Source organism: Sphaeramia orbicularis, chromosome 9 (assembly GCF_902148855.1).
Source record: "Sphaeramia orbicularis chromosome 9, fSphaOr1.1, whole genome shotgun sequence".
Taxonomy (NCBI): Eukaryota; Metazoa; Chordata; class Actinopteri; order Kurtiformes; family Apogonidae; genus Sphaeramia; species Sphaeramia orbicularis.
In genome coordinates this window covers 15,985,160-15,999,120 of record NC_043965.1, presented here as the reverse complement: position 1 = coordinate 15,999,120, position 13,961 = coordinate 15,985,160, and the positions used below count along the sequence as shown (strand labels likewise).

General features: G+C 35.0%; 1 protein-coding gene across 1 annotated transcript in view; it reads right to left on the bottom strand.

Annotated features, from left to right (window-relative positions):
• Positions 1–12,162: 12,162 nt before the first annotated feature.
• The window catches only part of LOC115426357 (transmembrane protein 17A), an 11,550-nt gene continuing 9,751 nt past the window's right edge, over positions 12,163–13,961 (bottom strand). The window contains exon 4 of the mRNA XM_030144427.1: positions 12,163–12,558. Within this exon, the coding sequence (XP_030000287.1) occupies positions 12,247–12,558 (312 nt within the window). The 3' untranslated portion in view covers positions 12,163–12,246. The remainder of the gene's footprint in view (positions 12,559–13,961) is intronic.

The following is a 13,961-nucleotide window of genomic DNA, read 5'->3' as shown; positions in this document are numbered from 1 at the left end:
TAAAAGTTGAGAAGAGGTTCTTGAAAACTGGGCAGGTGCAGCTGAGCAGACAGGTGAACACAATCACATCAACTGGAATGGAAACGTCCGAGAAAGCAGGAAAGACAGGGTTTCACACAGGAGGAAATAATAACACACTGAAACCTTTGGCTGTTCTCCTGTCAGTTGAACTGTGAGTTTAAAGAAAGAAAAACTGCAAGTTTTCACTGGCAATTAACACTTCAAAGATTCAAAGATTTTTAATTGGTCAATTCACGAGATTCACAGTAAATAAAAAAGCCATGCAAAAAAAATGAAGAGGTAAAAATTGCACAAGAACTAATAGGTGGTATAAAGAATAAACTATAGTAGAATATGAAGAGTTTAACCTCCTGAGACCCAGTCGTGCATTTTTGTCCTTTGTAGGGGATAAGAGTTTTACAGTTTTACTTAGAGAATGCTGTCCATTGCAAAGGACATTCCATTAAAAAATAAATAAAAATTATTTTGAAAATGTACTGTATCTAAAAAAAACAAACAAGCAAAAAAACAAAACAAAACAACAACAACAAAACGGTTGCATTATGCAGTTTCTAATTAAGACAACTGTTTAATGTAAAAAAGCTAACTCACTTTCCTGGGTCTCAGGGGGATATGAGATGATGGGCTTTAATATTTATGTACATCTTTCTTTCTTTCTTTCTTTCTTTCTTTCTTTCTTTATGTATTTATGTATTTATTTATTCATTCTTCATTGAGCTTTGTGTTCACACCTATAAGTAAATTTGATCATTTTACTCCATATTATCTTCAGATTCTGAACACACATTAAAAGGTCAAGGTAGTCAAGGCAGACGTCCATCCTCCAGGAGTCTGGGTCTGCTCAAGGTTTCTGCTGTTAAAGGGAAGTTTTTCCTCGCCACTGTCACCAGTCAAAAGTGTTTGCTCCTGGAGGATTCTGTTGGATTTCTGTAAATTGGCTTAGAGTCTGGTTTCAACCAACTCTATATATAGTGTCATGAGATAACTTTTTGTTGTGATCTGGTGCTATATAAATAAAATTTGATTGATTGAGTGATTTGATTGGTTTTCCCCTGTAAGTCGCTTTGGAAAAAAGTGTCTGCCAAATGCATAAACATAAACATAAGCATAAAAAGCCTTGGTACAAGATTTGAAAATATGTGGCTTTTTTTTTTGTTTGTTTTTTTTTTAAATTCACATAACTTGCATCAGTGAAAGTTTGATTTTACATTTGTAATCAGCATTCCTGATTTAGCCTCGATCAGATAGTTGAAAGTTTTTGCTGTGCTTGTCCAGTTGTAATAAGTGGAGGTAGTTAAAGGTGCTGGAGACTTTCATGACCAATTTTTCATCAAATCTGTCAAACCTCAGTCATATCCTCAGTGTCATGAATCTGTAAGTCTGTCTGGGATTACTCACCTGAATGTCTTGCATTACAGTGAACAGTTTCTTCGTGCCATCCACCATAAACAAACTCTGTGTTTACAAACCGACCTGGGAGGCCACTCAGGCATCTTCGGAATTTTGTCGAGATGTGCATTGTGGGAAACGGAGGTTCACTCAGCCACCTGACAGCGGCAGCGCAACCATATGGTATTATATGGATGAAACAAACATGCAGAAACGGCGGAAACGGCTGGAGGAATATGCATAGAAGGAAGGGAGTTCCTGCCGTTTCCGATCGTGTCTGTTCCAGCTGCTGCTGTCAGGTGGCTGCACGAGCCTTCACTTCCCACAGTGCATGTCGCAAAAAAATTCTGAAGATGCCCGAGTGACCTCCTGACTCGTTTGTAAACACATGGACTGTTTATGGTGCATGGCACTAAGAAACTGTTCACTGTAATGCAAGAGACTCAGGTGAGTAATCCCAGACAGACTTACAGATTCATGATACTGAGGATATGACTGAGGTTTGACAGATTTGATGAAAAATTGGTCACGAAAGTCTCCTGCACCTTTAATGACAATAAAACGACCAGTTCCCATCACAGACTTCACATTAGTATGTGAGAACACATACAGGGGTTGGACAAAATAATGGAAACACCTTCACCTCAAGATGATAATGCCCCAATCCATACAGCTAGAATTGTTAAAGAATGGCATGAGGAACATTCTAATGAAGTTGAGCATCTCGTATGGCCGGCACAGTCCCCAGACCTCAACATTACTGAGCATTTATGGTCAGTTTTAGAGATTCAAGTAAGACGTCCATTTCCACCGCCATCGTCTCTAAAAGAGTTGGAGGGTATTCTAACTGAAGAATGGCTTAAAATTCCTTTGGAAACAATTCACAAGTTGTATGAATCAATACCTCGGAGAATTGAGGCTGTAATTGCCGCAAAAGGCGGACCTACACCATATTAAATTATATTTTGTTGATTTTTTAAGGCGTTTCCATTATTTTGTCCAACCCCTGTAGGTCACAGGTGTCAAACATGCAGCCCGGGGACCAAATCCAGCCCACCAAGGGGTCCAATCCGGCCCACGGGATGAATTTGTGAAACACAAAAATTACACTGAAGTTATTAACAACACTGGGTGACAAAAAAATGTTTTTTGCAAGTTGTCTAGGTTTTTCAGCTGAATTAGGACCATTTTGCAGCGCTAAATCCAAAAATGACATCTGTTTTTCTCAATTAGGTCAGGGTTTTTTTTGCTAATTTGATTTTGAAAAATTTGATCTTCTCACATAATATAATAATTAATACCAAAATAAGATTGGTAAGCACACTTTATGAAACTTGTGACTTGATTCCTGTTAGGTACAATGGTGTATTCAGCGCAGATGTAGCAGAATACGTCAGGCTTATTTTTGCAAGATCTTCTAGTAGAAGCCATTTCATTCACCTGTAATATTAAAAAAAACATTAATCATAAATTGTCAAAAGTCAAATCTTCAGAACTCGTTTATTGCAAGAAATATGAAAGAATTTTGTATCATATGATGTGAAAATGCCCATAAATGTTAGCAAAAATGTTAAAAAGCCAATATGTAGTGTAGTTCAGAAAGTTGACCTGATTGAGCAAAATTAATGTGATTTTTGGATTCAGCACACCAAAATGATCCTAAATCAGCTCAAAAAACTTAAAACAATAAATTTGTTCTTGACCAGTGTAATCAATGGTGTCAAAATCATTTTAATTCAGGTTCTACATACACACATATACAGTCCAATTAGATTTCAAGTTGGCCAGAACCAGTAAAATATTATCATAATAACCTATAAATAATGACAACCCCAAATTTTCTCTTTTTTTTGCTGTAAAAAAGTAAAATTACATTAAAATGTTTACATTACCAAACTTTTGCAAAAAATGAGAATAATCTGAACTAATATGAACAAATGGAAATTTTTTAAGAAAAGTTCATGCAATTTTACCAATATTCTGCCTGTTACTGAATATTTTGTGCAATTGTAACGCACATGTGTAAATGATAAACTGATAAACCGAGGCATAGTATTGTTAAAATTGCACTTGTTTTTCTTAAGACAATTCAAGTTGTTCAGATTTTTAAGGAAACTTTGTAGATGTAAATCTGATCATAATAGAATTTTACTTTTTTCACAGTTATTATTTTACTGGTCCGGCCCACTGGAGATCAAACTGGGCAGAATGTGGAACTGAACTAAAATGAGTTTGACACCCCTGACATACAGGGTGGGGAAGCAAAATTTACAATATTTTGAGGCAGGGACTGAAAGACAGTGTATGACCGATTAGTTTATTGAAAGTCATGAGAATTTAAATTTGCAAATCATATTTTACTGCATTTCTAACGGTCTTGTTGTCTACCTCAAGTTCAATTGCCATTTTTCTCATGGATTTGGTTGGATCCTTTAGGATTTTGGATTTGAGAGCTTTAATAAAAGCTTTGGTACGTTTTTTGTTGCTTCCTCCACTTCCAGACTTTCTCCTAATAGTTTTGCTCATAGTCATTCTCTTCTTTCCATTCTAAACAGTCTTTATGGACACTCCAACTATTTTTGAAATCTCCTTTGGTGTGACAAGTGCATTCAGCAAATCACACACTCTTTGACGTTGGCTTTCCTGATTACTCATATGGGCAAAAGTTTCTGAAAAGGTATGGATAATAGTGTTAGGTATGATTATGACATCAATATATGTTTGGTTTCAAAACAATTGACGTAGTGCCTGCTGAGAAAAAACAACTAAATGTTCATTGTAAATTTTGCTTCCCCACCCTGTACATAAAAAAATAATCATGAAAAAAAAAAAAAAAAAAAATCTTATGAACCTATTTTTCATGAAGTTGCAAAAATGTCCACTCAGCTGGACACCACACGTTTCATTTTTGACACACAGAAACATGTATTCAGTGATAAACTGTGTGAAAACTATGCGGAGGGCTTGTGATTCTGGGGCTTTATGCTCAGGAGAGATCTACATAATGTTACCAATTCATGCCAGAAAAGATATGTAGTGTCTTAAAACTTTAATAAAGATATGTGTAAAAAACAACAACTAGAAAAGCACTCGGAGAGCGCAGACTTCCGCCAAGGCTGGTCAGTGGCCCCCCTGTGGGCCCCCCCACACCAAGGAGGTTATGTTTTTGCCAGGGTTTGTTTGTCTGTCTGTCTGTCCGTTAGTGTGCAACATAACTCAAAAAGTTATGGACAGATTTTGATGAAATTTTCTGGTCTGCGCCGCCCCCCGTGGGCCCCCCCACCCCTGATCACCACCAAAATTTTATCATTTCTTCCCTATCCCATTTCCAACAAACCCTGAAAATTTCATCAAAATCTGTCCATAACTTTTTGAGTTATGTTGCACACTAACGGACAGACAAACAGACAGACAAACAAACTAGAAGCACTCGGAGAGCGCAGACCTCCACCAAGGCTGATCAGTGGGCCCCCCCGTGGGCCCCCCCACCCCTGATCACCCCCAAAAGTTAATCATTTCTTCCTTATCCCATTTCCAACAAACCCTGAAAATTTCATCAAAATCTGTCCATAACTTTTTGAGTTATGTTGCACACTAAAGGACAGACAAACAAACAAACAAACAAACCCTGGCAAAAACATAACCTCCTTGGCGGAGGTAACAATGAAAAGAACAACAAAATCCATGAATATACAAGAGAACAGCTGTAGAATAGCTGTCCACTGTAGTGACCAGGGTGCATGAAAGGGTTAATTAATATTTAGAGGTTGCACAAGACACGTGAAGATTGCTCTATATACTATAACATAACTAGTCAGATGAATAAGGCATATTAGAATAATTTGTAATTTTATTCTCAAAATCAAACTGCAACTCGCATAAAAATGTTACTTAGAAAGTCCAGCAACCACTGTTGCTTTATTGAAATTACAAAAAATGTTCCTGTGTTCCTGATTAATCCAGATGTGTGTGCTATTTCTTGTTGTAACTGTTAATAGTGTTAGGTATGAGTATGACATCAATATATGTTTGGTTTTGTTTTATATATTACTCTACTAATTCATCTATAATAAAGAAGGATAAGTTCAAACGTTCAGTGTCAAAGAAATCCCTTTATTTGGAGCTCCATAGAAAGAGATCCCCCTCAGACAAAGACTGAGACGGTCTGACCCCAAAAATACAAATCACCCTGTAGTCTTCTGTCACCCATGAGAAAATTATGATGTGTGGAAAGTGTTTTGGTTAGTGTCAGGAACTTAGAGATAAGACCCCTGTAAGAAATGTTGGTTTGGCCTTCTACTGTGGACACAACACAAAAGAGGTCCAAACTGCTCTATAATACACAGTGACATGATGATATATGAAATATATGAAAATATATATGAATATATACACTACCACGCAAAAGTTTGGACTCACCTGGTTTTTCTTTATTTTCATGACTATTTCCATTGTAGATTCTCACTGAAGGCATCAAAACTATGAATGAACACATATGGAATTATGTAGTTTAAAAAGATGTGACAAAACTCAAAGCATGTTTTATATTTTAGATTCTTCAAAATAGCCCCATTTTGCTTTTATTACTGCTTTGTGCATTCTTGGCATTCTGTCGATGAGCTTCATGAGGTAATCACCTGAAATGTTTTCCAAAAGTTTGGAAGGAGTTCCAAATGATGCTGAGCACTTGTTGGCCATCTGTGGTCCATCTTATGTCATTTAAATAAGAAGGTGAGTCCAAACTTTTGCCTGGTAGTGTATGGATATAAATAATTTTGCCATTACAGTTTCAAAACAACTGACGTGGTGCCTGCTGAGAAAAAACAACTAAATGTTCATTGTAAATTTTGCTTCCCCACCCTGTAGGTGAAGTTCCATGATGAATTTTCAATATCAACGCCTTCTTTGAAACACTTCTATTTATTTTTTGCCGCTGTGATCGTTTTACTTTTACTATTTTAAACCCTTCCAGCATTACAATACTTTGGACTACAATTCGTCTATAAAAATACACTTCTTCTGTTTGTTCTTCATTGCACTAGTACACATTTTGAGCATCTTTCAAGCAGCCACTTCCACATAAGTGGTTCTCATACATCCCATCCCTCACTCTAAATGTTTTTCCATTGTCTCTTCTGTATGAAGAGTGGAGCCGCCACTGCAGCTTGTTGTTTCTTGAATGTAAAACAGAGGAGCACAAACGCACAATTGTCTCACTCGTATCCAGCTCGTTGATGAATCTGTGCACACTATAAATAATTTCTCACCCAGAAATAACTGAGCACCAAACAGTCGCTTTAGGCTAGTTCAGAATGACAACTATAGCGGCTACATTTCACATCAAAAACACACAGTGCACATATCATACAATGATCGATTTCTACGTAGACGTGAGTTAAAGTCATAGATTATCAAATAATAGATCATGTTTAAGTGTGGACGGCCTTAACCTTAATTCCACTGCTAGAGGGTTTCCTGATCGAGACATGTGCTGCATGATAATCTGTTCTCATTATACTTTGCAGCACTGTCAAAGCCTCCCCATCCCTCTTCTGGTCACTGACTGCCACTGTGTGGTTAGACTGTGAGTGGAACACAATTCTTGCCGCAGTCAGCTTCAAACTTTCACTTTTTAAGGCTTAACAAATTTGATTCCTGCATCCCACTCACTGCTGATTTACAGAACTGCTGTACAGAAAATCTAATCAGTTTCACATTATTCCTTCTAGAAATAAAAGGTTACTTTATACTAGAGAAAGCCTAATCCTGTTTGGAAATAAAATGTAATTTAGCCCAGAAAGATAAAAAAATAAAAAAATAAAATAAAATAAAAAAACTCAGAAAAGACTCCAACATCACGGTCTCTTGCTTTGATCATCCATCATTTTTACAGTGAGAAGAACTGCACTGTAAAAAAAAAAATCTAGAATTTAACAGAATTTTCACTGTTTATTTTACAGATTTTTCCTGTATTTTTAAGATACAGGAAAATATCAATGAAATGACAAAAATAGACTGTGATTTTACATGTCAAATGGAAAATAACACGAAAAAACTGTAACTGTGAATAATCATAAAATTTCTATTTTTTTTAAAGAATTTTTTTCACAGAAAAATACAGTTAAAATACATTTGCAAATGTATCATATTTTCACAAATATTTCTTTTCTTTTTATGAGATTAAACTGTTAATTTAAAGTTTAATACTGTAAAAATAATAATAAAACGAGATAAACTTACTGACGATTAACCGTAAAAGAAGTATTTATTCTGTAAGTTTAACAAGACTTGTTTGTTAATTGATAAATATATTGTGTAATTACGGGAGGTTTCACAACAAAAATGTTGAATAAATGTATTTTTGTGAACGTATAACATGTATAAGCACTGATAAACTGTCCAAATACAGTTTTTGTCAGTGGATTGTACAACTGTCATTGAAAATTACTTATTTACAGGTAATTTGATTATTTTATTACATGAAAATATTCTTTATTAAACATTAAAAAAAAAAAAAGTAAAATCTCATGTAAAGTTAGGGCAAAAAACTGTATTTTAATTATGGAAAATTACCGTATTTTTATGAGATGGTTATTTTCCGTTATTTTACAGTATTTTTTCAGCACCCCTGTTGCTGAATAATTACATTGTTTTTTTTTTTACAGTGTGGATACTTCATAAAAGTGTTTGACCAAAAACTACAGTCCATTACTTTGTATTTCTGAGCCCAGTCTGCTGTTTGATGCCATATTTCTCTCCATTCGCCTTTAAAGCCAAGCCCTTCCATGTCACTTTGGCAGTTGCTGTATCAGGTTTTGACATTTAATGTGGAGTAAAAGTCGTGTTTTTCATCTTTTTAGCAAAATGTCACATTTTGGCATGGCTGTTTTTATAGAGCTCTTATTTTACCAGTAATCAGAAGATATTTCAAACACAAAATGACTGTGAAATAATTGGAAAGTTTTACTTATCCCTTTCATGCATGAATTATGAGAACCTTAGTCGATATTTTTTTCTTGAGTGTTTTTATTCCTCTTTAGGCATGAAAAAAACATAGCAAATGAATTTTTTTTTTTTTGTATGAACCTATTTTTTGTGGAGTCACAAAAATGTCCACTCAGCTGGACACCATGCATTTAATTTCTGAAGCAAAGAAACATGTATTTAAAACTCATCATCAGAAAGTGATATACTGTGTGAAAACTATGAAATAAAAACATTTTTAATGCCGCTAATTGCTAAATCGCTAATGTTTTCTCACATTTTTATCATACTCTAACATTAGTTATTACTAATTTCATGGAGATAATATCCTCCTGAGACCCAGGAAATTGACAGTTTTAGCTTTTTTATATTAAAAAATTATCTTGAATGGAAACTGCATAATGCAACAGTTTTCTCAGATACATTTTTAAAAATATTTTTATGTATTGATTGATTTTTAATGGAGGGTCCTTTGTAATGTACAGCATTTTTTAAAGTAAAACTGTCAAACTTTTGTCCCCTACAGAGGACAAAATGCATTGCTGGGTCTCAGGAGGATATGCAAAAAAAAAAAAAAAAAAAAACAAAACTTTTTGTTTCAGAAAACTGTTAATTACAGTCTAATAACAATTAGCAACTGATTTACACTCAAACATGTTACTGCAGATCAGGTTTATCATGAGCAGCAAAGTTCTAATAATTGTATGAACTGCAGTGTTTGGGATGATGCATTAGTGTCCACTGTGTTGGCTGATATGGAACTAAAACAACAAAACCTATGAATATACAAGAGAACAGCTGTGGAATATCTGTCCACTGTATGAAAGGATTAAAAACTCATAAGTCCATATTGATTGAAAAAAGAAAAGAAAAGATTTGGCTTTTAACAGAACAGAGACAATAACAACGGGTTTTCTTTTCTAGAATCACAGCCAAGATCTAAACACAGTCATGTCCAAGACCAGAGACCAGACTGTGAGGGGTTTAGACCAGGTCATGATCCAGACAAAGACCAGGTAAACAGCAGCTGATTATGACGGGCTTTCTTAAATATTACACAGAAATATGACTGATGGGCGAAGTATTCATCAATTGATCAGTTTTCACTTTTCTTTCCATAACACTGACAGAGACTGCAAAACTCAAAATCTTACCAAGTGTATTTCTCTCATTTCTAACAGTGCGAGCCTCCGTTTCCCACAATGCACGTTACTACAAAAAATTCCGAAGATGCCCGAGTTACCTCCCGGCTTTGAATGTAAACACATGGTATTTGTTTATGGTGGATGGCACTTCGAAACTGTTCACCGTAATGCAGGGGTGTCAAACTCATTATTTCAGGGGTTCAGGGGTTCAGGGGCCACATTCAGCTAAATTTGATCTGAAGTGGGCCGGACCAGTAAAATTATAATATAATAATATAAAAATAATGTCAACTCCAAAATTTTCTCTATGTTTTAGAGTGAAAAAAGTCAAATTAAACAATGAAAATGTTTACATCTACAAACTATCCTTTCAAACAATGTGAATAACATGAACAAACTGAAAAAATAAGTGTAATTTTAACAATATTATGCTTCAGTTCATTATTTTCACATGTTCATTATAACTGACAGATCACTACAAACACACAAAACATTTCATAACAGGCAGAATATTGTTAAAATTGTACTTACTTTTCTTAAAACATTTCACGTTGTTCATATTTGTTCAGGTTATTCACATTTTTTGTGAAATTATACTTTGTTTTAGTGTAAATACATGAAAATATTTACATTTACAAAGAGAAAAATTTGGATTTGTGAGTATTTATAGATTATTATGATAGTATTTTACTGTTTTGACCCACTTGAGGTTGAATTGGTCTGACTGTGGAACCTGAACAAAAATAATTGTTAGTTAATTCTTAGTGTAATTTTTACATTTCTCAAATTCATCCCAAGGGCCAGACTGGACCCTTTGGCGGGCTGGATTTGGCCCCCGGGCCGCATGTTTGACACCTGCGCCGTAATGCAAGAGATTCAGGTGCGTAATCACAGACAGACTTACAGATTCATTAGGCTGTGACGGAAGTTGGACAGATTTGATGAAAAATTGGTCATGAAAGTCTCCAGAACACTTAAGGCTGAATCCCAATTCACCCCTTGGCCCCTCCCCCTCCATTTTGCACTTACATGTGAAGGAGTAGGGGTGTCCCGATTCTAAATTAAATGGAGGGGTGGGGCAAAGGCGGAGGGCTGTATGACCCTTGAAACGGAGATATTTCAAGACCACACTACGAACGGAGGGGTAGGAGAAATTTCCCATAATTCTGTTCAAATCATCGGCAAGATGGAGGTAAACACAGCCAAAAAGTGCAGCAGTGTGATGAAAGAAACACACAAATGTACGTATTTTCTTTGTAAACAACTTAATCATTTGATCAACCCTTTAATGCAGTTTCAGTGTGTTATAGATCGCATTTCTGCGGTTTATAGTTGATAGCCGCTAAAAGACGACCAAAGCTCATGGAACAGAGACGGTTACAGCTGCTGACGGCATGGGGAATTCTTTCGGAAACAAAGTTGTCGCATCTGTTAATAGCGGCATCGATGACTGCTGATGACGTAACAGGTCGCGAAGGGTTGTCCAGTTGTATAGGGCAGGGGTGTCAAACTCATTTTAGTTCAGGGTCCACGTTCAGCCCGATTTGATCTGCAGTGGGCCGGACCTGTAAAATAATATAAATAATAACCCATAAATAATGACAACTCCAAATTTTTGTCTTTGTTTTAGTGTAAAAAAACCCCATTAAATTATGAAAATACTTATTTTTATAAACTATCAAAAAAAAAACCAAAAACAAAAAAAACAAACGTGAAAAACCTGAAATTTAAATTAAGAAATGTAAGAAAATTTAGTGCAATCTTAACAATATTATTCCTCAACTTATCATTTCTACATGTGCATTATGGATCAGATCTACAAAGACACTAAACACTGAGGAACAGGCAGAAAATTGTTAAAATTGTGCCTAATTTTCTTTAGACATTTCAGGTTGTTCATATTTCTTCAGGTTATTCACACTTAATTGTTTCAGGATAGTTTGTAAATGTAAATATTTTCATAATTTAATCTTATTTTTTGCACTAAAACAAAGAACAAAATTTTAAGTTGTTGATTCTAGATTTTTTTTGTCTTAATTCAAAATTTTTTGACTTCACTGAAGTTTTTTTTTTTTTTTTTAGCTTAATTCAAGATTTTTTTTTACTTAAAGATTTTTTTTGCTTAATTCAAGATTTTTTTTTACTTAATTCAAGATTTTTGTTTACTTAACTGAACTTTTTTTTTTTTTAGCTTAATTCAAAATTTTTGTTACTTAATTGAAGGGGTTTTTTTAGGGCTTAATTCAAGACCTCCTTTTTTTTTACTTAATTGAAGATTTTTCTTGGCTTACTTCAAGATTTTTTGCAAAATTTGAGATTGTTTTTTGGCTGAACTGAAGATTTTTTATTTACTTAATTGAAGATTTTTTTTCTTTTGGCTTAATTCAAGATTTTTTCCTTAATTCAAGCTTTTTTTTTTTTTTTTTTGCTTAATTCAATTCAAGACTGTGGAATTTTTGCACTTGGCAAAAACATCCCAGGGGCCGAACTGGACCCTTTAGCGGGCCGCATATGGCCCCCGGGCTGCATGTTTGACACCCCTGGTATAGGGGAATGTTTCAACCCCAACCCCTTGCTGTTCTGTTTCAAGGACGGGCCAAAGGGTAGGGCTAAGGGGTGAATTGGGATTGGGCCTAAATATAAAGAAAAACTCATTAGTGAACTGCCACAAAAGTCGCCCTGGGTCTGTATGGGTTAATGGTGCCCATCATGGGGAGGGCGACATGGGCAACACACTCCGGTGGTAGGGAAGTCCATAGACAGGATTTATCCCTGGGTGGTGGTGGAGGCACTGCACTTTGCCAAACTGGCGCAGATGGAAGAGGAGGGTAAGCTTCCGGGTCATGGTCCTGAGCGCCAGGAAGGAAGCCAGGATCTGGGCGAGCAGAAAGAGGAGGTAGAGCGAATGGACGGCTCTCTCCAGCGGCAGGATGATAATTCCTTCATCAGTCAGGAAGAACAGCAGCACTGGCAGCTGGAACATGAAAGACAGGATCCAGAAGGCCGCCAGCTCTGGCACCTGATGACACACAGGGAGCAAGACACACAGTCCTGGGTGGAGGATGGAGGCGATGCAAAGATAGAGCAGTCAGGCGGCACTTCACTAGCATCCGCTTGAAAGAACACACACACAAACACACACACACACACAGATCTACCCACACACCAAGGTTATTATCGTTAACGAAAACTACACTGTAAAAAAAAAATCTGTAATTTAACAGAATTTTCACTGTTTATTTTACAGATTTTTCCTGTAATTTTAAGATACAGGAAAGTATCAATGAAATGACAAAAACAGACTGTGATTTTACACGTCAAATGGAAAACAGCAAGAAAAAACTGTAACTGTGAATAACCATAAAATTTCCATTTTTTAAAAGAATTTTTTTCTTTTTTCACAGAAAAATACAGTTAAAATACATTTGCAAATGTATCATAATTTCACAAATATTTATTTTCTATTTATGAGATTAAACTGTTCATTTAAAGTTTAATACTGTAAAAAAACAAAAAAAAAAACAAAAACGAGATAAAATTACTGACAATTAACCGTTAAAGAAGTATTTGTTCTGTACGTTTAACAAGACTTGTTTGTTAATTGACAAATATCTTGTGTAATTACGGGAGGTTTCACAACAAAAATGTTGAATAAATGTATTTTTGTGAATGTATAACATGTATAAGCACTGATAAACTGTCCAAATACAGTTTTTATCAGTGGATTGTACAACTTAGTCTCATTGAAAATTATTTATATATACATTTATAGGTAATTTGATTGTTTGAATACATGAAAATATTCTTTATTAAACATTAAAAAGTCTAAATAAATAAATAAATAAATAAATAAAGCAAAATCTCATGTAAAGTTAGGACAAAAAACTGTATTTTAATTATGGAAAATTACCGTATTTTTATGAGATGGTTATTTTCTGTTATTTTACAGTATTTTTTTTGGCACCCCTGCTGCTGGAATAATACCGTTTTTTTTTTACTGTTTTTTTTTTTCTTTTTTTTACAGGGTAACGAAATGACGAAAACTAGAATTGTAAAAACATTTTCGTTAACTGAAATAAATAAAAACTAGAATTAAAAGCAAAAAACGATAACTAACTGAAACTGTATTGTGTGCTTACAAAACTAACTAAAACGTATAAAAATTATGGATAAAATTCCTTTCGTTTTCGTCTTTGTCACTGTCGGATTGATATAAAATCGATTTATTTCCCTCAAGCAATTTTAGCTGCTGGCACCATATGATATTTAACGGTCCGTCACTTGTGGTTTACACTCTTCTTCTGGTCCCCACTCTACCTGGAAACATGGAGACTAAAGGTGGGAGAAAGCAGCAGAGTCCTGTCTGGGATTTATTTGAATATGACGGAGAAGAAGAGAAAAGATTTGACAAAACTAAAACCA